Below are 27,693 nucleotides of genomic sequence, written 5' to 3'. Positions count from 1 at the left end.
AATGATATAAAATTTATTGTTATGTAAGTCATACTAGTATAAACTATAATATTAAATAGCATAAAATGTGTTTGTATCCTAAAGTTACATATTATCATATAAAAATTTGAAGTAAATTACGTAAATCAACTCTTTGGTTTTGTCCAAATCCGAAAAATTTAGATCGGATGGTCCTAAAACTTTATCTTCATGCACATTTCTTTCGAATCATCATTGAATTTCATTTTCCCACTAAGCCACGGTAAAATGATATTTATAATTATTTTAACATTTATTATTAATTTATGTTATCAACGTGTTTGACACAACTAGCTAGTGGATGTAACTTTTATTTGTGTATAAATGATCGGCAAAAGCAGTGCAGAGCAAACCCTGAGAAGGTGTGGGGTGTGCGACCGTACAGAATCATATAGTGAAGGGGAATTGATTTTTTTTTCGTAGACAAAATTTTTCATTGGAAATCAATAGCTTATTCGTTGGAATCAAGAGACTTCTATCACAATTTTGTTGCTAATTACCTTCATTTATTATTTGTAAATGAAGAGGTAGTTCTTTTTTTATCCTAGTCACCAACTCATTTTTACCTTTTGCATATGGTCTTCAAAATTAACGGATTGGTACAGGTAGCTCAAAGTTTTTAAATGTGAAATTATATAAAACTAAAAGCTAAAAGCTACTACTTGAATATGAGTTTTTTGTTTAAATTAAAAGTTAAAAGCTTATGCTCTCAAACAATGCTTTTTAGCTTTTTCTTAAAAGCTAAAAGCTATCAAAAACTCTTTGTCAAACACGTCCTTTATATTAACTATGTAGGTCTTACTCGCCACTACCTAAAATGTTCAAAAAAGTTGATTTAGCAAATTGGTCAAGATTTTGTAGATTGCTAGGTTATGACCATAAGAGCTTTGAACACGCTAATCAAGTAGTAATTGGGACAGGCCGCACCATAACTAGTATTAAAATTAGTCCTCATCCTGGCAACATTCCCTATCAAGCTGGGGATCCCCACCCTGTTAGGGTCGATATCCATGTGTACCCAAACCCATGTGGTTGAATTTCCATTCCTAATTACATATTATTATTGGTAAAAGGTTGATGTACCGGTATTATAGGTAACCAAATGTAAGTATAATGTTATTATGTATAAGACATAATTCCAAACCCTAAAAGATGGATTTCTAACTACCCCAAAAGAGTATCATTTGAGAGTAGTAAAACAAGCACTTAGCATTTGAAGAACTAGCAAGGAGCCTCCTAGGGTTATGAGACTAAAAGTCATGAACTCGCCTCGTTGTTGGAAACTTGGAATCAAACCCAACTGTGTTATTCGCCAAAACCCAAAATGCCCACATGAAAACCAACCCGTAAGGGCAAATGTAATTCAATAATATATATGACACTATTCTCGGTAAAGACATGTCAGTACATTGCTATTATAAATCAAGTGCATTGCTTAGAGTATAAAACATGTTTGAAATTGTGTAGAAAGATAACATAACCTAAAATAATTTTAACTTGAATTAATATACTTCCTTAAGTTTAGATGATGTGATTAAAATATATTGGTATTCCACATAAAATAAGAGTAATTATAAAGTATGTTGCTTTTGTTGGCACTTACTCCTACATGATATTTTAATACCATATCATTTTTAGACCATACTTCAATCCATGCATCATTTTAAATTTTCAACTACATATAGTGTTGGATATACTCAAACTTTCTCTACATGCTCCTTTCGCCACCACCCAAAAAAATGTTGCATATTACTTTAGCGTAACCACACATGTTTTTAAAACCATATATTGGTAATCTAGTAAACCACTAGCAAATAAAAAACCTCAAAATTCTAAAATTAACACCAAATCACAAAATTAAATAAAACCACGTTAATTACGACAAAACAAACGAAAACAAAAACAAAACTGGAATATAAACAGACATTCGCAAGAACTCACACACTCGTTAGCACCATATCATAATGCAGACATGATACAACACCCATATCATATGCACTGTAAATGACAACAATGACTAAACCTGTCACATCCAATCAGACACACAAAGTCATTGTGTCATTTACAATAGTTGTATCATGTCAGCATGTTGACATGATGTGACCATTGCTTTTCATTACTTACTCCTTCAAAAGTGCCAATCAATCTCTCTTTTGGTGTGAAAAAAAGAGCACACCACACAAACCTAAAATCTCAAACTACATTATCCTGCACGCACATGTTTTCCCGCTACTATTTTCAAATTCATCGTCCGAATCACTGTGTTCGCTGCAATAACACATGGAAATGAGTTAGATAAATGAAAATTTAAGCCTCCACATCTTCTATCCGATAAATGATAAATGAAAATTTAAACTTCTCAAATTAATGATACCTTGGCTCAAATTCCCGAATAGCACAAAGTTCTCCACCCGTAACATCTGTCCAATGCACACTCCTTCTTTCATTTTCCACGGGCCCCACCTCATCATCATTACTAACAGAAACACTCACACCCACACCCACACCTCGTCTTTTCAAGCTACTTTTAAGAGAATTTACGTTTATGCCATTACTATTCCCCTCCTCGCTTTCCACACAATCTAAGTTACCAAAGTTTTCTTCAATTTTTTCCAAATCAGAAGCGGTTTTCACTACTTCTCGGGCAGGTCGGGCAGCGGTGGTATCGGGGCGACCGAAACAGGCTAAGGAAGCGCACCCGCAGCCACAACGGTTGTTCTTATTGGCAGCCAGTTGGTTAGGGTTTGGGTTTGGGTTTGGGTTTGGGTTTGGGTCGGGTTCTTGGTCCACCAAATGGTATTGGGTCCACGGTGTAACTTTCATGGGTTTTTCCTCTTTTTTATGACCTAAAAATAGAAGGTTGAGCCCGTTGCTATACCCTGAAGCTGAGGAAGAAAAAAACCTTCCCCCTTCTACTGCTAATAACATCAGTTCTTCTCATTTGAGCACACCATAAATTTGTGTCTTTATTTCAAACCTTTTACACCTTAATAAGACATAACAAAAAGTGTACTATTTAAGATTCATGTCAACCGGACAAAAGTTGTATTTTTTTTTGTCTCATTCAAAAAGGTTGGACAAGACAAGACTGAACATAACATAACAGAACAGGTTGTACTGTATTTTGGCTTTGGACTGTGACTGGGACTGATGTCTTGCAATTTTTTGTCACATCCAAAATCGTGGGAGAGGAATTTGCTATGAATCTCTTGAATGTGCAAAAGACACGAATGCCCGTAAATAAAAGAAGGGTGGAGTAAAGTTTATTTGTTACTACTTACTACTTCTTTAAATAATCAAAATTTAGGAATATACTCCACGTTATGATACTATCAAAAGTGATTATTGCAATTTGAAGTGGTAAAAAGAAATAAAGAATCTATGCACTATCTTATGTACCATGTTTTTTACAGCTGATTATCTGATTTTGATTATTAAATATCACATAATTACCTTCAAAGTACAACGCATTAAGAAATAGGAATTTCTAAAGAAGAAAATCAAATAAATGAAGAGGATAAGAGAAGATAATTGTAGTTCTTCACCATTGAACTTAGGATGAAATTATAAGGATCCATGAAGAAGACTATTTTATTGAAAAAATCAGTTCGATACCAAAAAGTGTGCACCATTTCACTTGAAATCAGGCTCTATGGCCAACGAAATTGGCATAATTATTAACAGAAGAATTGAATTACTGTTTCCATTTGCAAAAAAGAGAAAGAAAAAGAAGAAATTAACTGTTATTCCCTAGGCAATTAGACCTAAAAAATATTGAATCTTCTGAAATCAACTAGATTGAGCTGTTTGAAATGCTTTAATGGTCGCCTACAATAAACATCAACAATGGCGAAAGAAAGCATTAGTTAATCAATCTCAAAACCGGAAAATATTCTAACGACAAAATCAATGGCGAACGAAGATTGCAAACCATACGAAAGAAAAAACTCTAGTGGAACATCGAAATTAAATCCTAAAAAGGTCAAGAATATTTTCGATCTAATCACAAAATCAGATTCGTCACTAGTAATCAATAAAATCCCAAATGAAAAAAAGGGAAGAAAAAGAAATACCACATACCCAAGATCCTAATTTGTTTAGTGTGAAAAAATAAACCTAAAAAACTCGAATGCTTCAATTAACGAAAAGCATACATGTAATGGAGGAAAAATAGGACTCACGGATCTGAGAAACGATTTCAGCTTACATGTCTGCGCCACCCGCCGGAGTTGATAGTTGTTGGCCTCCGATCACCGGAAAAGCGTTTGAAAGAAAGAAAGACTGCGGTGTGTGAGGAGAGCTGAGATTAGAAGAAACATTCGAAGGGGTGAATAGTGAATATACGTTTTTGTGTTGTGGGTGTCGAAGTTTTAATTAATTATTGAGATCAAGATTTGACAATGGTGTAACCTTTCCTTCTCCTTCCAGTTATAACTTGTAAAGATACTTGCTTTGCTTACATTCTTGTTTTCGATATAAAGTCAATGTCTTTAAAGTTTAAACTACAACAAAAGTTTCTATATCACGATTTAATTTCATTTATATGAAATGAAAACATCCAAGATGAATTAAAAAGCTTATAATTTTCTAAATCATTTTATTTAAGATAATATTATTTTTTATCCTTATATTGAATATATTTATCTCATCTTAATTCCGTTTTTTAGTAGATAACTACCTTTGAAAACGTAACACCCTTTAAAAATGTATGAAGATCGTTCATTTTTTACAATCATACATTGCTTAAACAAATAGTTCTATATTGTACATTGACACATGCAAATTATCCCAAATTATAGGGACGATTATGTAATTTTACTCTTATTTATGGACTTCCTACATTTGTATCTAGATGATTTGGGCATGGCACAAAACGATCATAAGTACAACCTCCAATGCATGAGATACTACTAGTAAAGATACTCTAACAATGTAAATGGTAAAGACCATGTTGGGGGAATAATTTGCATGGTCATAAAAGTAGAATAAAAATTATTTTGGTGCTTTTTATAAATCATCTTTAGAAAATGGAAATGGCTAAGAAAGGGGACCTTTGACATGGGGTTTTTTTAAATGATAAAAGGGAGGTGGCTTCATGGAGGTTATAATGGCATTGTCAACCAAAAAGCCAAAAAGGGAAGGTGGCTTGTTGCAAAGCACACAAATGGCTTTTACTTCAAATTTAATATCTTCAAATTTGCAAAGAAGCATCAAAACAATCATTACATTGGATAGCAATCTTAGACATTTATATTTAAATCGAAGCAAAAACACTATATTTTAACACTCATTAAAAATGAATACTAAATTAAAGATATATAGCAAAACTAGCTAGAAATTGGAATATATTGTTCTTTTTATTTATGTACAAAAATAGTTATAAGTTTTAGAAATTGGAATATATTGTTCTTTTTATTTATGTACAAAAATAGTTATAAGTTTTAAAAGTGTGTAAAATAATATAAAACATAAAAGCTAAAAACTTGAAATTAACTACTTAAAATGACTTCTAGATTAGATAATTCTGTTTAAAAAAAAAATTAAAATCATGTCCCAAAAAAAAAGAATCTTAAATCTTATTATATCAAATTTTATGAGAATCCTCACAACCAAACACATTCTAATATGATGTATGTTATAAAATCTAATCATCATCATCGTACGTTGCAACCTAAAACAAATATACATGCCATGACACATCATCATATTCTAAACATCATACATTATAACCTAAAACAAAACATATAATTTTGGCTTGTTTTTATGATTAAGACCTATCTTACCCTTAATATTATCTTTTATACTAAACTTATTGTTATAATGGAAAGATAGTGCAACCATTAAATTCTCTCCATCCAACTCCATTACAGTTAACACTAAAAAAATATTTTAAGTTATATTCTATTTTATACGATTTATACAAAGACAGTGTTGATATATAATGTAACAATATATTTAGTATTATACTGTTTATCATCACTATATATACACTATATATAGTTTTATGTTTAGTGGTGAGGTTTGAGCATTTTAGTTTAAAAGTAAGTTTAGCGTAGGGTTAGAGATGTCCTAAACCATTACTCCTTCCGTCCCAAAATTATTGTTCACGTTTGACTTTTTAAGTCTCTTTTGTTCAACTTTGACCTCAAATAATTACTTTTTGTTATATAACTTTTTATGCAAGATATATGAATAGATTGTTTTTTAGATGTATTTTCATTGTTATAAGTTTCATCAAAGATTATATATCACAAATAGAGCTATTTATAGTCAAAGTTGACATGGAAAGATTTCAAAAGTCAAACGTAGACAATAATTTTAGGACAGATTGAGTATATTACTCTGATGCACAATCTATATATCTCACCATCCTAGAAACATTTAACTTCGATTGGAAGCTATTTTAGACAATTGAAATTAGGGCTTATATCATATAGAAACAAAATATTACAGATGTTCTTATTTTTTTTATTTTAATGTGAGATGGTAACCAACTATGCCCACACCTATATCCATACACATACCTCTTTCCAACATCCACCCCACACCTACCCCATATTCACATCCATACCTACACTCTCATTGACCAAATATTTAACTTTAACAAAACAATTAATTAGAAAGTTCAAGAGTATGGGATATATAGTCCGTAAGTTTAAAAAAACTTCATAGATGGTCCACGTGGTTTTAAAACTTTTAACAAATAGTCTATCATCTACATAAAAAGACTTATACTTTTTTAATATAAATTTGATTTTGTTTATTTAAATCTATTTTAAAAAATAAATAAATAAAACCCCGCCCTTGGGCCTCTCTCTCTCTCTCTCTCTCGTTTACGAGAAAGAACCCCCACACACACTCCACAATACACACATAAATACACTACATAATACACAGATACACACACTCCACATACATACATAATTATCGATGGTTAACCATCAGGGGGTGTTTGGCTTGTCTTTTTAATAGGCAAAAGTCCTCTTTAAAAAAGATAAAAGGTAAAAGATGTTTGGTAGAGACATTTTAAAAGCTACTTTTGGATTTTAGATAGAAGGAAAATTGGCTTTTTGGAAAAGTTAGGAAAACTTGACTTTTTGTAACCTTTCCAAAAAGAACTTTTGCCTCTCAAAAAGACAAGTCAAACACCCCCTCAATGACTCTCCTCGATTCTCCCACCATCAATTGCGTTCAAAAACAGATCAAAAGGAAGCTCAAAGATTTCATCAACGATGGCCTCTCTTCATCCGACTTAGTCTCCGTCATGATGAGAAAATACGATCATAACCCTGACTCTCTTTCTTCTATTGTCGTTCTTAATTCCTTGCCTTATCAAATCACTACTCATCATCCTCAATCCCAACCAAGGGCTTTTTCCACTTCCGTTTGTTCTTTCCCCAAATTTACCAATATAGGGGATTGGGATGCACTGCTCTGACGCAAGTGTCAGTGTCGATGATGATAAGGACATCCACAAATTGGGAAGGAAAGAAGGCGAGGAAGAAGAAACTGAAAAAGAACAAGAACTGTATTTGTTCAAGTAATGAAGTTGGTAGTGGTAGTGTTAGGTTTGAACTTTCGTCTACTCACAATAGTCCCCCTCTGGCGCCAGTGCCAACCATAGCGAGTTCGTTGTCTTGTTTGGTTGTCCATGATGTTTGGTTTAGCCCCATGTATCGAGAATGGTAGTTTTCGAAATAGGAAAAGTCGATGGTGAAAAGATCAATTTACGAGAGGTGAGATTGTTCATTATATGTTATTGTTGGTTTCAATTTCATGAACTTGATTTCGGTTTGTTTGTTTTAAAGGCGGTTTGTTGGTTTTAAAGAAAATTTTAATTGATTACTGATTGTTGTGGCAGCAAGATGTGAACATTATGTGTGTTATACTAATATGAAGCATTCAAAGATAAAAGAACATGCTTCCTCTTCCTCCGATGAGAGAGAGAGAGAGAGGCTAAGGTGGTTTTTTATTTTTTTTCTTTTTCTTTTTTTTAAATAGATTTAAATAAAGAGAAACAAAAATATATTAGAAAATATATATAAGCCTTTTTATGAGGGGATGGACTATATGTTAAAAGTTTTGAAACACAGACACTATTTATGACATTTTCTTAAACTTAATAACTATATCTGAGATTTCAAAAAACCACATGGACCCTTAAATAATTCAAAAGATTATTTTTAATCGAATTAACTAAGGGGTCGTTTGATAAAGTATCTAACTGGGTCCAAAGAGGGACTGGGTCCATAAAAAACCAATTGGCATGTTTGATTTTGATTATAGGTGGAAGGACTCGGTCCAACATTAGGATCCGATCCAAAAAAAAGAGAGGACTCGGTCCTTGTTTTCTAATCGACGGACCGAGAAAAAAATAACAAAAACATACGCTTGCCCTACATTCTACCCGATCGGATTAGCGAACATCGCTCCCACGTTTACCTTCCAGCGACTACCACATCGGCCAACAGCAAGAACTTCGATTGCATGAACAGAATTGGTGAATCGGAACAATCGCAGGTTTAAATTCCAGCAACGAATTCCATCAGCAACATACGCAGGAGGTTTGTTTTCCTTGTGTTGTTCTAACTTTTTTTTTTGCATTCATATTCAGGGGCAAAATTGTCCACAAGTGATAACTTTTTCTGCATTATAAACAACAGCAGCAACAGAAATTGTTATTTTTGTTCCTTTAGAATTCAATTTTCATGTTCTTGATTCCTAAAATTTCCATGGGAGCATACATGTTATTTCATGATGCAGAAAATTGAATATGTATATGTATACATGTACTTGTGTTTTTGAATTTTAAAGGAACAAAATTAACGAGGAAAAATTATGATGCAGAAAATTGTGTATTGATTAATTACTGTATATGTGTATAGGAATTAACAAGTTAAACATATGTATAGTAATTAACGAGCTAAACATGTGTATTGATTAATTACTATATATCCTCCAAATATGTTTATGTGTATATGTATATGTATACATGTACTTGTGTATATGTGTAGAAATATGTGTGTATACTTGCATAACGAGCTAAACATGTGTATATACTTGTGTATATTGTTAGATTTTCGGGGTATAGATATACTTGGATCAGTGAGAGTTGTGAAACACTTTCAGATTAAAGCATTTCGAGGGTACACTCAAAATCTCTTATCGGATGAAACTCACTAATTTTCTAGAATATAGAATGAAGAAGATGTTATGAATCTGTACCCAAAAGAGAATCCGAAATTGATCATATATAACAGAAAACTAACTTTCTGTCTTAAAACTGCCATATGGTAGTTATATATCTAAATAACTTCTTGTCCAAAAACGGTCATATTACCTGTCATAAACTACCATAAAATCGGGTCTATTAAAAGGATCACAAAACCGGGTGTTTTTAAACTACCATAAAGCCAGGGGCTCTGCCCCTTGGACCCCGCCAGGGGCTGCCGCCCCTTGGACCCCGCTCCCAGGGGCGCTGCCCCCGGACCCCCGTCAGTTCAGGGGCTTCACCTCTAAATAGCAGTATACTTTCAACAATGACAAAATCAAACAAATATGCACTCCGCACCATACTAATTTGTTCGATAATTGTCAAAGTGACATTGATCAACAAATTAACCCCATTACACTTCAATAATATTAGTGATATAAAATCACCAACATATATGTGTGCAAATTTATATGTATATTGGTGTATTTATTTGTGTTACATCTTTTTGTATATGTATATGTATTTGCGTTTTTGTGTGGAAATATGTGTATATACTTGCATAACAAGCTATACATTTATTTATTCCTTAGACATGGCTGGAAAGAGAAGTAGAGCTAGTTGGTCTTCGGATTTTGTGAACAAAACTTTTCTTGATGCATGTATCGAAGAACTAACAAATAACGGTCGGGAGGGTAGTGGTCTTAAAAGTACCTCATGGAATACAATAGCTGAAAAACTAAAAAAAGAACACGACTTTGTTGTTGACAAAAAACAAATGAAATATCGTTATGACTACTTGAAAAGCAAGTATGCATTTTGGTTGAAATTAAAAAACAAAACTGGGAATCTCTATAATCTTGTCACAAACACGTTTCAAATGACGGATGAAGAGTGGAAAGCGGAAGCAAAGGTAATCTTTTAATTTAAAACACATTATTATTTATTAAAAAGTTTAATAATAAAATTATTTTTTCAAACAGTTGAACAAGATGGTTGAGAAATTAAGAAATGCACCCCTCCTTTACCCTGATCTATGCACCAAGTTGTTTGATGGTGCGACCTCGACCGGTGCTGCTAGTCGGGGACCATCTTCGACACTCTCTCATCCTGCAGAAGCCTTTACCACACAAGATTATGAGGATATCGAGATGGTAGATACTCCGCCTCAAATGGATATCCCAGCCTCAGCTTCAACAGTACCCACCTACAAGTGCATCACATGCAAGTGGAGATTCGTCTGCCCGATCTAAAAATAAAAGAGGAAAAAGAAATGCACCCACGGAAACACTAGATGATGACATAAGAGAGGTTGGCAAGGAAATTATGAAGGCAGCTCAGGCGTTCGCGCAATCTAATAATCTTGACAAGGAGATGGATGAATGTATTGAAAAATTGAAAGGCTTGGAGTGGGGAAATTCTGATCCTAAATACATCACCGCTCTTATGTTGTTCACTGAAAATGCTGGTAACAGGAAAATTTGGTTACGCCTCGAGTCTTCGACTTGTGAGTTATGGGTGAAAAGTGCGGGAAAGAATTATGGATTACTTGGTTGACTTTAATATGACTTTAGGATTTTTTTTCTTTATGCTTTATGGATTTATATTATGGTACATGTTATGGATTTTTATGTGTAGGGTTGTTTCGTGTTATGTTTAGGATTTTTAAGTTTAGGTTGTTTATGTGTTATGTTTAGGATTGTTAATTGGTATTGACTTTTTTGTTATGGATTTTTATGTTATGGATTTTTATTTTATGGAGTTATATGCCATCCATTTTAATGTTATTGATTAATTTTATGGTTTATGTTATAAAACTTATGTGATTTGTATTAACATGTAACAGGTTACATATGGATAAGGAAGGAGAGTTTTTAGGTTTCCTTATACTCTCATGCTATTGGTTGATGTTGGTTCGGAAAAGAAAAAAAAGAATAGAAAGAATAAAAGCTAACGAATCGGAAGAAAATGGGCATGCATATACACAAGATTTGATACATGGAGATCCTATACAATGTTTTGATATGATACGTCTTTCACAAGATGCATTTGTTTTATTATGCAATCATTTTACTCAAAGAAATTGGTTGCAACATAGTAGGACAATAAGCGTTGAAGAGAAGATGGTTATATTTTTACATGTTGTAGGACATAATGAACGTTTTCGAGCTGTTAAAGAAAGATTTCACCACTCCATACAAACGATTCATCAATGTTTTCATGAAGTGCTAAAAGCAATGATGTGTTTTGCAAGAGAAATTATTGTACCAACATCTTCTAATACAACAAGAAATACCTCGGAACGTTATAGACGGCTAAAAAACATATTTCCTGGAGCATTAGGTGCACTAGATGGAACACTTGTACATGCAGTTGTGCCCGTTGATGAACAAACTCGCTATAGGGGAAGAGGAAAAGGTGAATGTTATCAAAATGTAATCGGAATTTGTGATTTTGATATGATATTCACCTTTGTATGGGCTGGATGGGAGGGCATAGCACACGATTCTAAAGTTTTGAAAGAAGTTGCATTTAATCCGACTTCTGGATTTCCATTCCCTCCACCAGGTTTGTCATTTTTCTATAAGTTTTATTATCTATATTATTTATATGATTAATTTGTCACCCATCTACAGATAAATATTACCTTTGTGATGCCGCATACACCAACACCCGTGGATTTATGGCTCCTTACCGCAATACTAGGTATTGGTTAGCTGATTTTCGAAGAAACAGAGCTTTAACTAAGGAAGAAAGGTTCAATCATGCTCATGCACAACTTAGAAATTACATTGAACGTGCTTATGGTGTATTGAAGGCGAGATTTTCAATTTTAAAACGTATGGCTCCTTATCCTTTTCCAGTGCAAAGAGACATAGTCATTGCCTGTGTCGCGATCCATAATTTTATAAAGAAGTACAATATTGAAGATGACCTATTTACGAAGTTTGAACAAAACAATATGGTTACTCCTAATGTGGGAGGTGGAGGAAGTGAGGGCCAAAACATACAAGGCATAGAATGGGGTTCGGAAGCCGTTGAGTATATGACTATTTGCATGACCAGATTGCTAATCAGTTACTTTCAAATGGTTCACGTTAAATGATATACTTTTTTATTATGTATGACAATGTGTATTTGGATTTTGTATTACACTTCGTATTTGGATTTTTAATTATGTATGTTTAATTTGGATTTAATGTGATAATTTTTATTTGTATAATTATTTTATCCAGCACAAAAGGACAGCATAAGGATAATATGGTCATTTTAATCATTCAGCACAATCAGTCAGATAAATAATCAAACAACATAAATTCAGTAAGATGTGGACTCAGTCAGCATTTCTAACCCAGTCAGCTCCTAACTCAGTCAGTTCTAACCCAATCAGCAACTATCAAACGACCCCTAAGGCTTGAGGGAGTGGCATCGCCGCTCTCGCCTCCTAACTTCAAGTGCTAGTACCATTCCCATCAAGATGCTAAAAGACTTGTTAAAATTGTCGGGCCATCTACATAGCAAGATGAAAGAAAAGAGAGAAACTTGGATGTTGGGTTTTCATTGGTTGAAACTTTTTTTTTTCTTTTTCTTTTTTTTTATTTTTTTCTAAAATAGAACTCATTCAACTAACACACCATCACTCCTTACATTTTGCAACTTAAATGCTATCATTTTCTTCATGCTATGTGTCTTCAAAAAACTTGACATGACATCAAAAAACCTAATGTGACAACATGCTAAGCATCAAAAAATATGATGCGACAACATGTTAAGAATGTTACCACTCCATCCAGCCTAATACAATACAAAAAGTTATTTCCTGAACACAAATCATTTGTGTGTTTTACTTTTACACAGTGACCTTTGGTGTAATTTTTACATTTCTTGCTATTATGCATGAGCTATTTCTGTAATTTTATCTATTCCATGTAAAATATAAGGACACAAAAACCATTTTTATAATTTTACTATTACACACTGTAATTCTGCAAATTAATAATATACTATTACACACTGTAATTCTACAAATTAATAACATATTGACCATTTCTAAAGTTTTAGTATTGCACATGAACCATTTCTGCAATTCTTGCATTAAAGAACTGAAGTTTGATGAGACCTTAAGAATGTGTTTTCTAATTCTGGAAAATGAAACGAATAAAAAATACACACTAAAATGGAATGAAAATAGAAAAACAGCCATGGCTATATATGAATTCTTTTTTCTTAACACAATAAAGAACAACTTGATGGAGAAAAGAATGAGGCTTCCACGACCTAACTTTTTACAAAATTGCCCTCATTTATGTTTTCCTTATGGTGTCATTTTTTCAAATGTTCTTTAAGCATCATATATAACCATACAAAGCATAAAAGACGCATAAACAGTAGCAATCCAAATATTTGAATCTTGCATACATGTAAAACAGTAAAAGTAAAACCACTTTACATATAACACCCAAAAATCCACACAACTCACATTCTCTTTCTCTCTCCCTCTCTCTCTCTCTCTAGCCACCAAAAATAACACCTAATTTTTTCTTCACCAACCTTCACCACTAGTTTAATTTCTTTAACAACCTTTTTTTTTCCATTTTCTTTTACGTTTTAATGTGTATACATAAAACCGTAAAAAAAAAGATTCAAAGAGTAGAATCATGACCTGTAGTATTATCTGCATCCATTGAAGAATCAAAATTCTGATGCTCATGAGATGATGATGGTGATGATGATGATGATGATATATGATGATAGCTTTGAAGGCTGCGACGAACAGGGCTTGATAAAGCATTAGAAAATATGTAGTTTTTTGACGGCTGATCACACAGCTCACCTCGGAAACCTTGTATGCCACCTGGCACATTGGATGGCCCTGAATTTATGAACGGATTTGTCACTTGTGGCGGCTGCTGCAATGTTCTTGGAGCTATTGGCGCCTCCTCCACTGAAGATTCTAACTCAGCCTGCACATTCATATATGTATGTTATAGGGGTAAATAAGTAATTTTGTAATCAAAAGTCTCATGTATAATAACATGGTAACCTGGATATAAGCTAGTATGTCTTCAGTGGTCACCCTCAATCCTTCTGCATATTGCTTGGAAATCCATTGATATAGCTTTTCCTGAAAAATGGAATTTCAATTCAAGTCAACAAGATTCAACCTTTTGTAAGTGAAATTTATAATTACTTTCATCAATTACAGGTTACAAACTAAAAGGCTAATACATTGTGTTTGGAAATGGAAAGTCAATTTAAGGAAGTTCATTAGGGTTTTGATAGTCTTTGGCTTGATGCACACCTTAGTAATCTTATGAATACCTGTTTGATCAATAAAAATAGAACTAAGTGTTTATAGAAAAGATATTAACAGCTATAAAGCAAACCCACAGATAAACAAGTAATCTCATCACAGAAGAAACACAGCCATGGATCATAAACAAAAAAGTATTCAAGGTAGTCGTTACTCAACCAGTTCAAGATTTTGCAGTTTCAGCATTCATAAAAGGAACATGTGTCTACATAAAGAAGAAGAAAACTTGTGTCTATGGCAAATTGTGCTAATCACATCAAACATTTGGTTAAATCCAGCACTAGCAGGATTGGAGTCCATTATATATAATTGGCAAATACAATGAAGGAGATGTGATACTTGCCCTCGAACAGAAAAAGGCGAAATGGAAATAGCAATAACCTAATCAATTTGGTAATACTAATACAGGCCGATTTCGAAGCTACCAAATCATAGAAAAAGATCGGTGTGGTGTACATAAACACGTCGGTTACGTTGGGTAAAAAAACAGGAAACAAAAAACTAGGGTTTTTGGAAATGAAGTAAGATCAGGAAAAAAAACATAATCAAATAACAGGAAATAATCTATAATTTGATATACCAATCCATGGCGTTCACCGGATAGAAATGAGAGCTTTTGTTGGCTCATGGCTTGCGAGTAAAGCTGAGAGAGAGAGTTGGCGGCGTTGCAAAACGTCGAATACATAGTCCGATCGACCTCGTCTAGGCTCGTTGCCAACGATTTCCTCTTCTTCGCCATCGTATTATATATCTAATAATTCACAAACAAAAATCGTTCCTTATTATCTCTCCCTCCCCCTAGAAAACCTAGGTCGACGTATCGCGTTGATGCTTTCGGCAAATCGGACGCCGACACCGATTACGACGACTAGCAACCGATGGCGGTGGCGGAGGCAGAGCAAACTGCCATGAGAGGCGAACGAAGGGAGGTTGGGAGGTTCTGCGTTAGGATTTTATAGTTTTATAATTTAATTATGATCGGTGCCCAAAAAAGAAAAGGAAATATATTTTTGAGGTTGTATTCTTTTAGACGTGGCAATACACATTTTGTTGGGCCCTCGTCATGTATCACTAATGATGATTTGATCACTCACTCTATAAAAGAGAGAGTTATAAGAGTTTTTGGTGGAATAGTGATTTCTAGGGTTTTGTACAACATACTCAAATATCAAAATGGGGAATACTCATCAAAACTAAGCAAGATGCTTGAGATGAACATGTATGGTTTTATAGGTCACCAAGCATGAAACTATGATTCCATTAAGGATATGTATGAGTACAATGGATGGTTGTACAAGAGTTTTATGTATTTCAGACAATTATATACGATTGTTAACAAAAATGTAGAAATACGTACTAGGTGTATTTGAGTTTGTATCAATCATGTCAAATGACAAATTAAAGAAAACAATATTTTGGGTTTTATGAAAAAGCATTGGTATATGGTTAGCTATCGAGATACAATTAATCGTGTATTCCAGTCTATGTAGGTGTTTTGTGATCATCGTGAAAATCTCGATATGTAAAATCCCGTTTTCCGAAGAAGGCGAGCCAAAAATTAAGGAATCAAATAAGGATTTTTAGGGCAGACCCTCAGCCACGACATGGGGCATAGATGCCCACGATGTGGCGTGATACTTATGGAACGCGTATTTTCGAGGGTCACCGCAGCGTAGCGCCTGTTCAGGCCCAAGCTCACGTATTTTTAGGGTTTTCATCCATATTACTTGTAACATCCCAAATAGGGATGAGCATATGGACGGGGGAACCGGCCGGAACCGGTACCGGAACCGGAACCCGATAGAATCGGTCGGGCTGGGACCGGAACGTTATTTTTATGGATTTTTGGAACTGGGAACCGGTAGAACCGGCAAAAACCGGAACCGTATGATGCTATTTTTCGAGGACCGGTTCCAACATTTGAAGACAGGACAAGAACCGGTAGGAACCGGGAACCGGTAGAACCGCCGGGTCGGTTCGGTTCTTGATTTTGGCCACCTTGCCCACCCGGGCTACAACCCTGAACGGCCCAATATACCTCGGGCCCAACTTGCCCCGCTTCCTGAATCGAATGACGCCCTTCCAAGGCGACACCTTCAGGAGAACCATATCCTCAACCTGGAACTCCATGTCGGATCGGCGCTTGTCGGCGTAACTTTTCTGCCGACTCTGCGCGGTCTGAAGCCTGCTCCGAACCTGTTGAATCCTCTCAGTAGTCTTGAGCACCACTTCAGTGCTCCCCATGACCCTCTGACTAACCTCTCCCCAGCATATCGGGGTCCTGCACCTCCGTCCGTACAACATCTCGAATGGATGGCGGTCGATACTCGCGTGGTAGCTGTTGTTGTACGAGAACTCAGCCAAGGGAAGATAAGTATCCCAACTACCACCGAAGTCTAGCACGCACGCCCGCAACATATCCTCCAGAGTCTGGATGGTCTGCTCGCTCTGACCATCTGTCTGCGGGTGAAAGGTGGTGCTAAAATGCAAACGAGTGCCCAACTCGTCATGAAACCTCTTCCAAAACCTGGAAGTAAAATGCACATCCCTGTCCGAGATAACCGATACTGGCACGCCGTGCCGCGCCACAATCTACCTAATATAGATGTCGGCCAATTTCTCGGCCGATATGCTCTCCTGAATCGGAATAAAATGAGCACTCTTGGTCAATCGATCCACGATGACCCAAATCGAATCTACTCCACGCGCGGTCCTGGGAAGCTTCGTGATAAAATCCATCGTGATATCTTCCCATTTCCACAACGGGATGTCCAACGGCTGCATCTTGCCATGCGGTTTCTGATGTTCGGCCTTGACCTTCCTGCAGGTCAAGCACCGCTCAACGTACCAAGCCACATCCCGCTTCATGCAGGGCCACCAATAATCTAGACGAAGATCCCTATACATCTTCGTCGCCCCTGGATGAATAGAGAATCGGGATTTATGCGCCTCCTCCATCAAGATCTGGCACACGCCTCTATGATACGGCACCCACACCCTACGGTGTAGTGTTAATAGTCCTCGGCTATCATAATCGAAGGAGGAAACCTGACCCACCACACACTCGCTCTTCCGATGCTCCTCCTTGATAGCCTCATGTTGAGCATCCCGAATTTGCTCCAACAGGGGAGTCACTACGGTCATCCTCATGCAAATATCCCTGGTCGGCGCCGCCTTGCGGCTAAGCGCATCGGCCACCACGTTGGCCTTCCCCGGGTGGTAAAGGATCTTGCAATCATAATCCTTCACCACGTCCAACCACCGACGCTGCCTCATGTTCAGATTCGGATGATCCATGAGGTACCTCAAACTCTTGTGCTCCGTGTAGATGGTACATCGAACCCAGTAGAGGTAATGCCGCCAAATCTTGAGGGCAAAAACCACCACCCCCAACTCCAAATCATGTGTCGGGTAGTTCGCCTCGTAAGGCTTGAGCTGCCTCGAAGCGTAAGCAATGACATGCCCCCTCTGCATCAGTACCGCGCCCAACCCTGAAATGGACGCGTCACAGTAAACCACAAAATCCTCTACGCCCTCTGGCAGGGCTAAGATTGGCGCCTCGCACAATCTCTGTCTCAGTGTCTCAAACGCAGCCTACTGCTCAGGTCCCCACCGAAAGACTACGGCTTTCTTCGTCAGCCGCGTCAGGGGTACGGCTATCTTGGAGAAATCCTGAATGAATCTCCGATAGTAGCCTGCTAATCCCAGGAAGCTCCGAATCTCGGATGGAGACTTAGGAACCTCCCATCTCATCACGGCCTCGACCTCGTTCGGGTCGACTAGAATCCCGTTCTGGTTGACAAGGTGTCCGAGAAATTGCACCTCGTGCAACCAAAACTCGCACTTGGAGAACTTGGCATACAAGCTCTCCCTCCTCAGGGTCTCCAAAACCTCTATCAGATGCTCCTCATGCTTCTCCTGTATCTTGAAATAAACCAAGATGTCGTCAATGAAAACTATCACAGACCGATCCAACATCGGTCTGCATACGCGGTTCATGAGGTCCATGAACGCGGCAGGAGCATTGGTGAGCCCAAACGGCATCACCACGAACTCATAATGGCCATAGCGCGTCCGAAACGCGGTCTTCTGCGCATCCTCCTCTCTGACCCTCATCTGATGATAACCCGAACTCAAATCGATCTTGGAAAACCAAGACGCTCCCTGAAGCTGGTCAAAGAGCTCATCAATCCTCAGGAGTGGGTAACGGTTCTTCACCGTTACCTTGTTTAGCTCTCGGTAATCTATACACATCCGATGCGACCCGTCCTTCTTTCTCACGAACAGAATCGGGGCTCCCCGGGGTGAACTGCTCGGTCGAATGAATCCCTTGTCTAACAGCTCCTGCAGCTGTGTAGACAACTCCTGCATCTCAGGAGGAGCCAACCGATACGGTGCCTTGGCTATAGGAGCTGCACCAGGAACGTGGTCAATCCTGAACTCCACCTGTCGCTCCGGAGGTATCCTAGGAAGCTCCTCTGGAAAAACATCTACGAAATCTCGCACCACCGGAACCTCGCTCACTGTCGCCTTACCCGCCTCCCGGGTATCCATCACGTACGCGACATAACCTGTGCATCCCTGCTGAAGGTATCGTTTAGCCCTCGCTGCTGAACAGACTGTGGGTCCACTCTGTGGCCTCTCGCCATGAATCACTAACTCTCCCCCACCTGGGGTCCTGACTCGCACTAGCTGCTGCATAGAAAACCGGTAATATCATAGTAATAATTCAGAGTACATCCCAGAAATCCATAGTGCGGAAAACAAGAGTGTGTGTGATATGCCGCTACCATGTCGGCTCCTTTCCCCTAGCTGAAGAGGTACCTGAAACAACAACTGAAAAATGTAAGCACAAAGCTTAGTGAGTTCCCCCATCGTACCACATACCATACAAACACATAACATACATACTGCCAGGCTATTATGGGGTGCCTGACTACCCGGTACGGCCATTCTGGGGTGCCGACTACCTGTGCGGCCATTCTGGGGTGCCGTCTACCCGTGTCAAGCTATTCTGGGGTGCTGACTACCCGTTGGTTCTGACAACCGATCCTCGGGGACTATTTCGCCCCCTACTGCTACTTACACATATATCATAACATAACAAATTATCAGACATATCTGGGGTGTCTGAACTACCCTTCGGTCCTAACAACCGAACTCTACTTCTACACATATAACACATCATGCTAGCATATAACATATAGTGTAGTAGCAAACCTAGATGATATCACAAAGACATTCATCTAACGTACAACTCCTACTGGTGGGCCGACATTGTGGCCGTAGACCCACCGCTACTGGAAGGTAACTCACCTCAAAGTAGCTGCTGATCTGATCCGGAACTGATTGTCTACTGCTGTTGCTGCTGCTCCGGACGTCCTCCGGCTATAATTCCCACAAAACGATCAGTCAAACACTCAATACGGACCTCAATCACCTCAACCACAGAGACTTTATGCTACTAGGATGTCCAAAAGGTCCAAATTCGAAGTCTTTGCAGAACATTAACCATAAACACATAGAGATTTAGGTTCTTAGGGCTTAAAACCACTTTTTAGGGACAAAAAGGGGATTTAATGATCAAGGTAGGAACTTTTCTACCTGAATAGAAGCCCTTCACATAGTAGATTCCGGATCTTCTTCCCTTCTTGCACTCTTCAACCTTCTCCTTCTTCTCCCAAGCTCCAAACCACCTTCACAAAGCCAAAAAAAATCACCCACAAGGACACAAAGGGGGCTAGGGTTTCGTTCTACAAATCTCTGGGAGTGCTAGAGGAAATGGAGGCTGGGTTAGATCATTTAAATAGGGTGCAAACACCAGGGTTATGGTTTTAGTCCAGATAGGGTCTACTCGCCGAGTCCCACAAGCCTACTCGCCGAGTAGACAGAGTAGTTCCCGCGTCTAGTCCCGCTTCTACTCGGCGAGTTAGTCCTTCAACTCGCCAAGTCCAAGGTTAAAATGCAATATATATTGAGAGTTAATAACCAAGAATACATACCAGGAACCAGGTGCTACAATCTACAAGCCCCACTTTGAAAGATGATCCTTTAACAATCTTCAACCTCTGTCACAACTAGCATTTTAGCTAGGAAATTCTATTCCCGTGTAACCATTCATCCATTGTAAAACATGTACTCTAAGTAAATCTCACTCAATGCTTATTTAAATTCATCAATTATGTTCAACAAAGAGTCTAAAAACCCTAAGAATCCCAGTTTGAGTCCATATTGGACTAGAAATTTCTTAGTGGTCCTAATGGACCAATAAGCCCCCAATTCAACTTCATTGGACTTAGAAGCCCTAATTGGATTCTAATTGGACCCAAATTTATGAATCCAAAACATTTTGGACCATTTGGGTCTAGAATGATTCATTCTAACCCTAATGGGTCTTATTGGGCCATACCCAATCTAATTAACTTTAGTGAGCCATAAGCCATTCTTTTTATTTTATTTGGGCCGTGAATGCTTCCAAGGGCCCAATGGGCCGAAAAAATTGATTTTTAGGATCCAAAGATCCTAACTAAAGTTAATGGGCCCAAACCACTCCACCATTTCTCCTAGCCCAACATTTTCGGCCCATGAGTTATAAAAAAAAAAGGAAAGGAAATGGAGGTTGACTTTGGAGGTGGCACCTCCATATTATACACCAAATAACAAGACAATTGCATCTCATACTTCCATGCAAGCTTGTATGATCCAACATGCATCAAGATTTCTCTCTCTCTCTCTCTCTCTCTCTCTCTCTCTCTCTCTCTTTTCTTCTTGACATTTCGGTCGAGACCCAAAACACACACACACACACACTTGAAAAATTCTCTCCAAACTTCTCTAAAATCATCCTCTTCCTTCCTCCAAGATCTCAAAATTTTGCTAGGATTCTAAGGATCTTCATCAAGTCATTCAAATCTTTGGTAAGTTATTGTCAAACAAAAGTATCTCCTTTCATCTTAAAATGAAAAACTCTTTCTTACATGGTTTTTATTCCATGATCCCACCTTAGAAGCTCCATAAACTCGAGATCCACAATAAAGGTGTGCTCAAAAATTCTTTCCACTTCTTCTTCAAAAAACCGAAACATCAAGCAAAGGTGAGTTCATACCCCCTTGTTTTCGGGTTTCATATGATTTTTTGGGGAGAATGCAAATAAAATGTGTAGATCTATGTGTTATATGCATGTTTTGTGTGATTTTTTAGTGTATTTGGTAATAATGTGTTAGATCTTAGCAAATCTCGAAATTTTAAGTATTATTTAGCAAATATATATGAACTATGACATTATATACATCACATTACCAAGCCCAAAGTGATTACATGTTTAAGAAATAAAAGATTTCAACAAAAACCTTGTTAAAGGTCAAAATTGTCAAGAAAACAAAAGATAAGTGCAAAAAGTGACATCTATGTTTTTATAAGGGCCAAACAGGTCCTACATGTATAAAAATGTATTTTTATGTTAAACATACTTTAAAAAGGGCCAAAAATGCAAATTTAAGCTAATGGGCCAAAACTTTTGGGCCTCACGGTTTTGGGCCCAATTAGCGAAAAACAATGAAGTTTTGGGGTTAAAAATGTTATTTGGTGAAAGTTTGAGTCATAAATGTAAATAAGGCAAATTTAGGGGTGAAAATAACATTTATTTTCAAATTTGACCAAAAATGTAAAATTTTCCAAAATTTGGCCGAAAGTGTAAATTTTTACAAACAAGGGGCTGAAAATGCACTTTTCTGCAAAACAGGGTTTTAAATGTGAAAATATCACTTTTTGGGCTAAAATCGTAAATTTTTAGACATTTGGGACAAATTTGCAAATTTTTATAAATTATGGACTAAAGTGTTATTTTTACAAAACTTTGGGCCTTCATTAAAAATTGGAGGATTATTGACCAAAAATGTCATTTTTACAAAAAAAAAATCTTCTCATCGTCAATCTAGTAAACCTTGAGCTAAAACAAACAACGGAACAAAACGAATGAATGGAATACATTGATAACTATTTATTGGGCCTAATATTCACGTTACTTGGCGATTGGGCCCTTACATGTTAATTTGGGCCTAAGTTATGGATTACATGTTTAGTTGGGCTTTTGTGGCCCATTTACATGCCTATTGGGCCTATATTATCCTCTTGCATATTATTGGGCCTTTGTAGCCTAATTGCATGCTAATAGGGCTTGGAATGGAAATTTCACATGTTAGTAGGCCATAACTATACCTTTGCATAATCATTAAACTTCGTATACTTATATATGTGTACCTTTGCGTAATCATTAAACTCCGTATACTTATATATGTGTACCTTTCGAATACAAACATACTACATATATGTATGTAACATCCTGAAATTCAGAAGTACGATTTAAGAGTTTAAAGTGGAATTTCGAAGAAGGGACTCGACGAGTAGGTACGCTTACTCGCCGAGTCGGAGCGGGTTTGGGTCGCGAATTAAGTGACCAACTCGCCGAGTCGGAAGATGGACTCGACGAGTTGGTGCTGGGATGAGAAAAACCCTAATCATAGGGTTTGCACCATATTTAAAGTACTTAATGTCCTCCCCTCAGCTCCCTTAGCCTCCTTTGAGATCCAGTAAACCCTAGCTCGTGTGTATAAGGCCATTCACTACTAGAAAACAACCCTTTAATGACGCGCAAACAATGACACTCAGTGATTTACGATTCGCAAAAGCGGGCGCCCTTAAAATAATGTCATCTCTTCTAAATTTGAAGGGTAGAGGACACGCATTTATGCGTGCCCTGAAATTAGTGTTAGAAAAGAAAAAAAAAGAAATACGGAGGACACCTATCATAAAGAACGTGTCGTGTAAAGGTGTCGCTTTATATTTTTTTAAGAAGGCGCGTTCTCCGTATTTTTTTTTTTTTGGGAAATGAAATCCCAAAAAAATTAAATACCCCGCCTGATACTCCTTCCTTTTTCTCCTTCTAAAATCTCTGCTAAGAACCCTAAATCATTCATAACCATTTTCCATTCCCAAAATAAATAAACATCCCGCCTACTACGACTCCCCAAATCACCCTAAATCATAAATCCCTAAATATTAAGAACCCTAATTTGTTCTTGAGAAACGATGCCTTAGATCAAAAACTGTGAATTAAACTTCAAATTAGTTCAGGTTCTCTCAATCAAGAACCTCCCCATTCTATAACTCAGAGAAAACATCAATGCACGCAAATTGTACCTTCCTCGGAGTCAGTCGTTCGTTATCCCATATGGTCATTGTCACAGCGTCGGGCTTTATCAACTCCTTCTGTAAGATCTTTCTCGTAAATTCTATCAATCATAACCTTTCTCTCAATCAAGAAACCCTAACCTTTCTCTCTATTCACGAGCCAGTAATCACGGCAAAGAAGATCAACAACAAAGACCAACTAGTTCGATTTATCCTTAAAACTGGTACAACTTCTGCAAATTCCATGGCCGCTTTAATATCCATAGATACGCTTTGAACCAATCTAACCATACCTTTGCCCAAAATTCTTCAAATATGGTCCGTCTTCATCTTTTATCTTCGCATATGGCCCATCTTCACATAATCAATAAGTTACTAGGGCTTTGAACCGGACCTCACATACTTCTTAGAGCTCACAACAGCTTCTCACATTTAGAAGCCCTTCCCGCTGGTAAAAAAACCCTTCCGATGGACACCCTAACCCGATGCCTTAAGCAGCGCCTCCACCGCCCACCACGTTTGTCATCATCTTCATCTAGGAGCTGTTCTGTTGCTCATCGGTGCCACATGGCTTCCCAGAATAAGTCGTTGAGAACATGTATTGTTCTAGTGATAGTCTTCCATCTCCAAATGACCTACAAATCTGCAACCAAAAACGTTACAACATCAAAACACGTATTGCAGATCCTGCTTCTTTGGACCGCAATGATTGGGCGTCGCTGATCTCTTCCAGGAGTTTCTTTTTGACAATGATGGCATCAGTCAGGTACTTTACATGTTAATAGATTTCTAGGGCTTATGTATGTTTCAATTTATATGCAACTTCCCCAAATTAATCTAGAGAAACTTCTAGGGTTTATGATTTTTTAGGTAATCTGTAGTGATTAGGTTAATTTACTCATAGTTTTGATTAAGTTTTTTTATCATCATGTCCAAGTCCCTTCTCTACTGTGTTCCTGTGAGTCTTATACTCGGTAAGAGGAAACTGAACGAAAAAAATTCTTTTGGTTTCTACATATATTTCCAGTAGAGCTCAATTTATGAATTTTATTTGCACTTTATGCCATAGGATCACTTGTTAGGACTGTATTTTTTCTATGGTAAAAGCTATTTCATTTCAACTTTTACCCTCGTGAATGAAAATGAGAAAGTTGATTGATTCTTCAATGGATTCAGCTACAAAGTTCATGTCTAAATAGATTCCTGGATCCTTAATGGCAATCACAAAAACAATGCATTTCAGATGTTTTACGGAATTATTTAAAGAGTATTGATTACGACACAACCAATTATTTATGAAAATGACCATTATGCCCTTGTCTCTTTCGTCTTCTTAATGTCCTTCATCTTCCTCCACAAGAAACCTGAAACCAAAAAAAATCCCCAAAAGTCAAATTAAAAAAAAAACATAACAAAAACAAAAAACAAATATTGGGATCTGTTAGTGAACAAGAAGTAGTACACAAATGGATAAAATTCAAAAAAGAAGAAAAGAAGATGAATTCTCAAATGAACAGTTAAAAGACTATGTAGCTGGTATCTATTTTTAGTAGTGCAATTACCAGCTTGAACTGTCTAGTTTAAGAGACTATTAATATGGAATGGATTATTATGTTACATTATATCCCAAAAGACACTTTATGATCCACCTGCTTATTATAACTTAGGAAAAAAATCAGTGATTTCGTTAATATTTTCATTGTAGTTTCTTGAGAGCAATAATGTTTTGTATATGACAGTTACTATTACCGGTCCCTTATAATGTATTATCCATATAAAGGGTCCCACTTTTTTTTTGGTTTCTACTTTAGGATTTCTAGATTTTAATATTACTGTTATTGTCACACCCCAAAACCGGAACGGCAGAAACGTTCTGGGTGGATGGCGTCATGTCAAGTATCACAACACATGCATTATAGTAATTAAAGTACAACAAAACATTGCATTAATAGTAATAGTTTTACATAACAGTATATCAAAGTAATACAAGTAAGTATAATAAGTACAACTTGGTACTAAGCTATCTTCATCAACAGCTCCGGGAATGTAGCTGTCTAATGCTAACCTGAGAATACAAGTTATTTGAAAAGCGAGTATCAACATTTTTACAAATGCTGGTGAGTTCATAAGTATTTAGTGGCATTTTATTCAAATAACTTTAATAAAAGTGGTAGTTTCAGTGTATCTATTACATTAGTGTATTTTCCAGAAAATCCTATATTTTCTTTAATAAAAGCAGTCTTCTACCAAGACTGGACGGAGTTATGTGGTAAAAAAATAGTTTTCCCTTAACCGCTATCATTATCAAAATACAGAATTTGATTATTAAGAAAGCAGGAGAATTCAGGGAAATAACATATGCCTCAGCAGTGAGGACTGCTGACTAAGGCAAAGGAATCATAGACTCCAGGAGAGTATCGAATGAACGACACGCCTGGCTCAGTCTAACAGAAAGAGACACAGACCCCAGACGGTACCAAATGAAAGGTACAGCTAGTAAGGTCTAAAACAGTGAACACAGACCTCGGACAGTATCAAATGAAAGATACAACTTGCAGGGTCAAAAACATAGATTACAGACCGCAGATAGTATCAAATGAAAGATACAACTTGCAAGGTCAAAACAGTGTGACTCTGTGAATGGGTTTCCAGCATACAGTGTAAATTGCTGGTGAAATACCGTTACCTTAAGGCCATGAATTATAAGGTAACCTGGGATACTCGTAACCATACTAACCGACACTAGAGTAACTGACGCCCTACAAGCGTCTATAAAATATGACATTTGTCACCCCTTGGCTTGGTAGGTCGTGGACTGTAGCTAGCAGTCAGGGTGTGGGGGTGTCAATCCCGTATAGATTTATACACACAATGTCCGCTCTCCCTACAGGAGACTCTGGTTACCAACTAGACGACGGAGAAGGTCGTGTCCCGAAGATGCATCCCAAATAGTGGGTAGTGGGTTTCATATATAAGTGTTGAACTAGAGGCAGAGACTCATAACTGGACTGACTAGAGTAAACCTATATGTCTATGCTCATATACATAACATATAAATAATGAATCAAACGACCTTCGGATGGACATCCGATCCCACCAGACCACATCTCAACGAAGAAAAGGAAATAGGGCGGACAAGCCTTCCTAAGTCCTTCAATCATTACTTATATGCATCTAAACAAGCACATACATACATCTAACTACGCTTGAATGTGTAACAAGTGGATTCATATCGTGAAGTATAAGTGTACAGTACGGAATAACCGAATCGTGAAGTATAAGCGTGCCAAATGTAAGTGTATCACGAAGTAGAAGCGACAACAAGTGAAGTAGGAGCGTATCGAGTATAAGTGAAGTAGAAGCGATACCAAGTATAAGTGAAGTAGAAGCGATATCAAGTATAAGTGAAGTAGAAGCGATATCAAGTATAAGTGAAATAGAAACGTATCACTAAGTGAGAGTGTGAACAAGTATAAGCGTCTAGCAGGTATAAGTGTATCACGAAGTGGAAACGTTATCGAGTAGGAGTTTAAACTAGGTAAAAACGATGCAGCGGTATCTAACAAGTAAAAGTAAAAGTATACGACATGAAAGAGAACTTTGATGAAAACCTTTGGAAAAACCTTTATCCTTAAGAAAATTACAACCGGGTATTCTTTGGTAAAATAAGTTTGAAAACCTTTAGAAATTCTTTAGAAACTTTTCATAAACTAGTTTAAATTGTCTTTTGATAAAACAGTATAAGTAAGAGTTTGAACAAGTGAAAACCTTTTGGAAAGCCATTTATAGTATCCTACTTGGTAAAACAGTTTACAGTGTGGTAAATCTTTGTACATGCGGGTTATCAATCACATGTGATTGATATAATAACTGGCATGTTTAACTTGTATTCCCCCTCTAAAACATGTAAAAACATTTAAAAGGTTCATTAAGGGGTATGAACTCACCTGGTGTAAGTGGA

At 37.0% G+C, this 27,693-nt stretch overlaps 3 protein-coding genes across 5 annotated transcripts; 1 reads left to right on the top strand and 2 right to left on the bottom strand.

Moving 5' to 3' along the window:
* Positions 1 to 1,833: 1,833 nt before the first annotated feature.
* Positions 1,834 to 4,431, bottom strand: LOC145057381 (uncharacterized). Of its 3 annotated transcripts, none has more exons than XM_079005205.1 (3): positions 4,173 to 4,431; positions 2,393 to 3,004; positions 1,834 to 2,286 (listed from the first exon to the last, which is right to left on the bottom strand). In XM_079005205.1, the coding sequence occupies exons 2-3, from the start codon at positions 2,944 to 2,946 to the stop codon at positions 2,217 to 2,219; spliced, it is 624 nt and encodes a 207-aa protein (XP_078861331.1). In that variant the 5' UTR covers positions 2,947 to 3,004; positions 4,173 to 4,431; the 3' UTR covers positions 1,834 to 2,216. The 3 variants fall into 3 exon arrangements, with proteins under 3 accessions (XP_078861331.1, XP_078861332.1, XP_078861330.1); XM_079005206.1 differs by having other exon boundaries at positions 4,226 to 4,431; XM_079005204.1 differs by having other exon boundaries at positions 4,200 to 4,430.
* A 5,393-nt stretch (positions 4,432 to 9,824) lies between these two features.
* Positions 9,825 to 10,482, top strand: LOC145060417 (uncharacterized). Its single transcript, XM_079008089.1, has 2 exons — positions 9,825 to 10,142; positions 10,213 to 10,482. The coding sequence occupies exons 1-2, from the start codon at positions 9,825 to 9,827 to the stop codon at positions 10,480 to 10,482; spliced, it is 588 nt and encodes a 195-aa protein (XP_078864215.1).
* Positions 10,483 to 13,618: 3,136 nt separating this feature from the next.
* Positions 13,619 to 15,519, bottom strand: LOC145057380 (uncharacterized). Its single transcript, XM_079005203.1, has 3 exons — positions 15,124 to 15,519; positions 14,274 to 14,354; positions 13,619 to 14,193 (listed from the first exon to the last, which is right to left on the bottom strand). Exons 1-3 carry the CDS (start codon positions 15,280 to 15,282, stop codon positions 13,873 to 13,875), a joined length of 561 nt encoding a protein of 186 aa, XP_078861329.1. The 5' UTR covers positions 15,283 to 15,519; the 3' UTR covers positions 13,619 to 13,872.
* Between the last annotated feature and the right edge of the window lie 12,174 nt (positions 15,520 to 27,693).

The sequence above is a fragment of the Lactuca serriola genome, chromosome 6 (assembly GCF_051521515.1).
Source record: "Lactuca serriola cultivar US96UC23 chromosome 6, Lser_US96UC23_V15, whole genome shotgun sequence".
Lineage (NCBI taxonomy): Eukaryota > Viridiplantae > Streptophyta > Magnoliopsida > Asterales > Asteraceae > Lactuca > Lactuca serriola.
The sequence above is the reverse complement of the archived record's forward strand: the minus strand, read 5'-3'. Positions and strand labels throughout refer to the sequence as shown.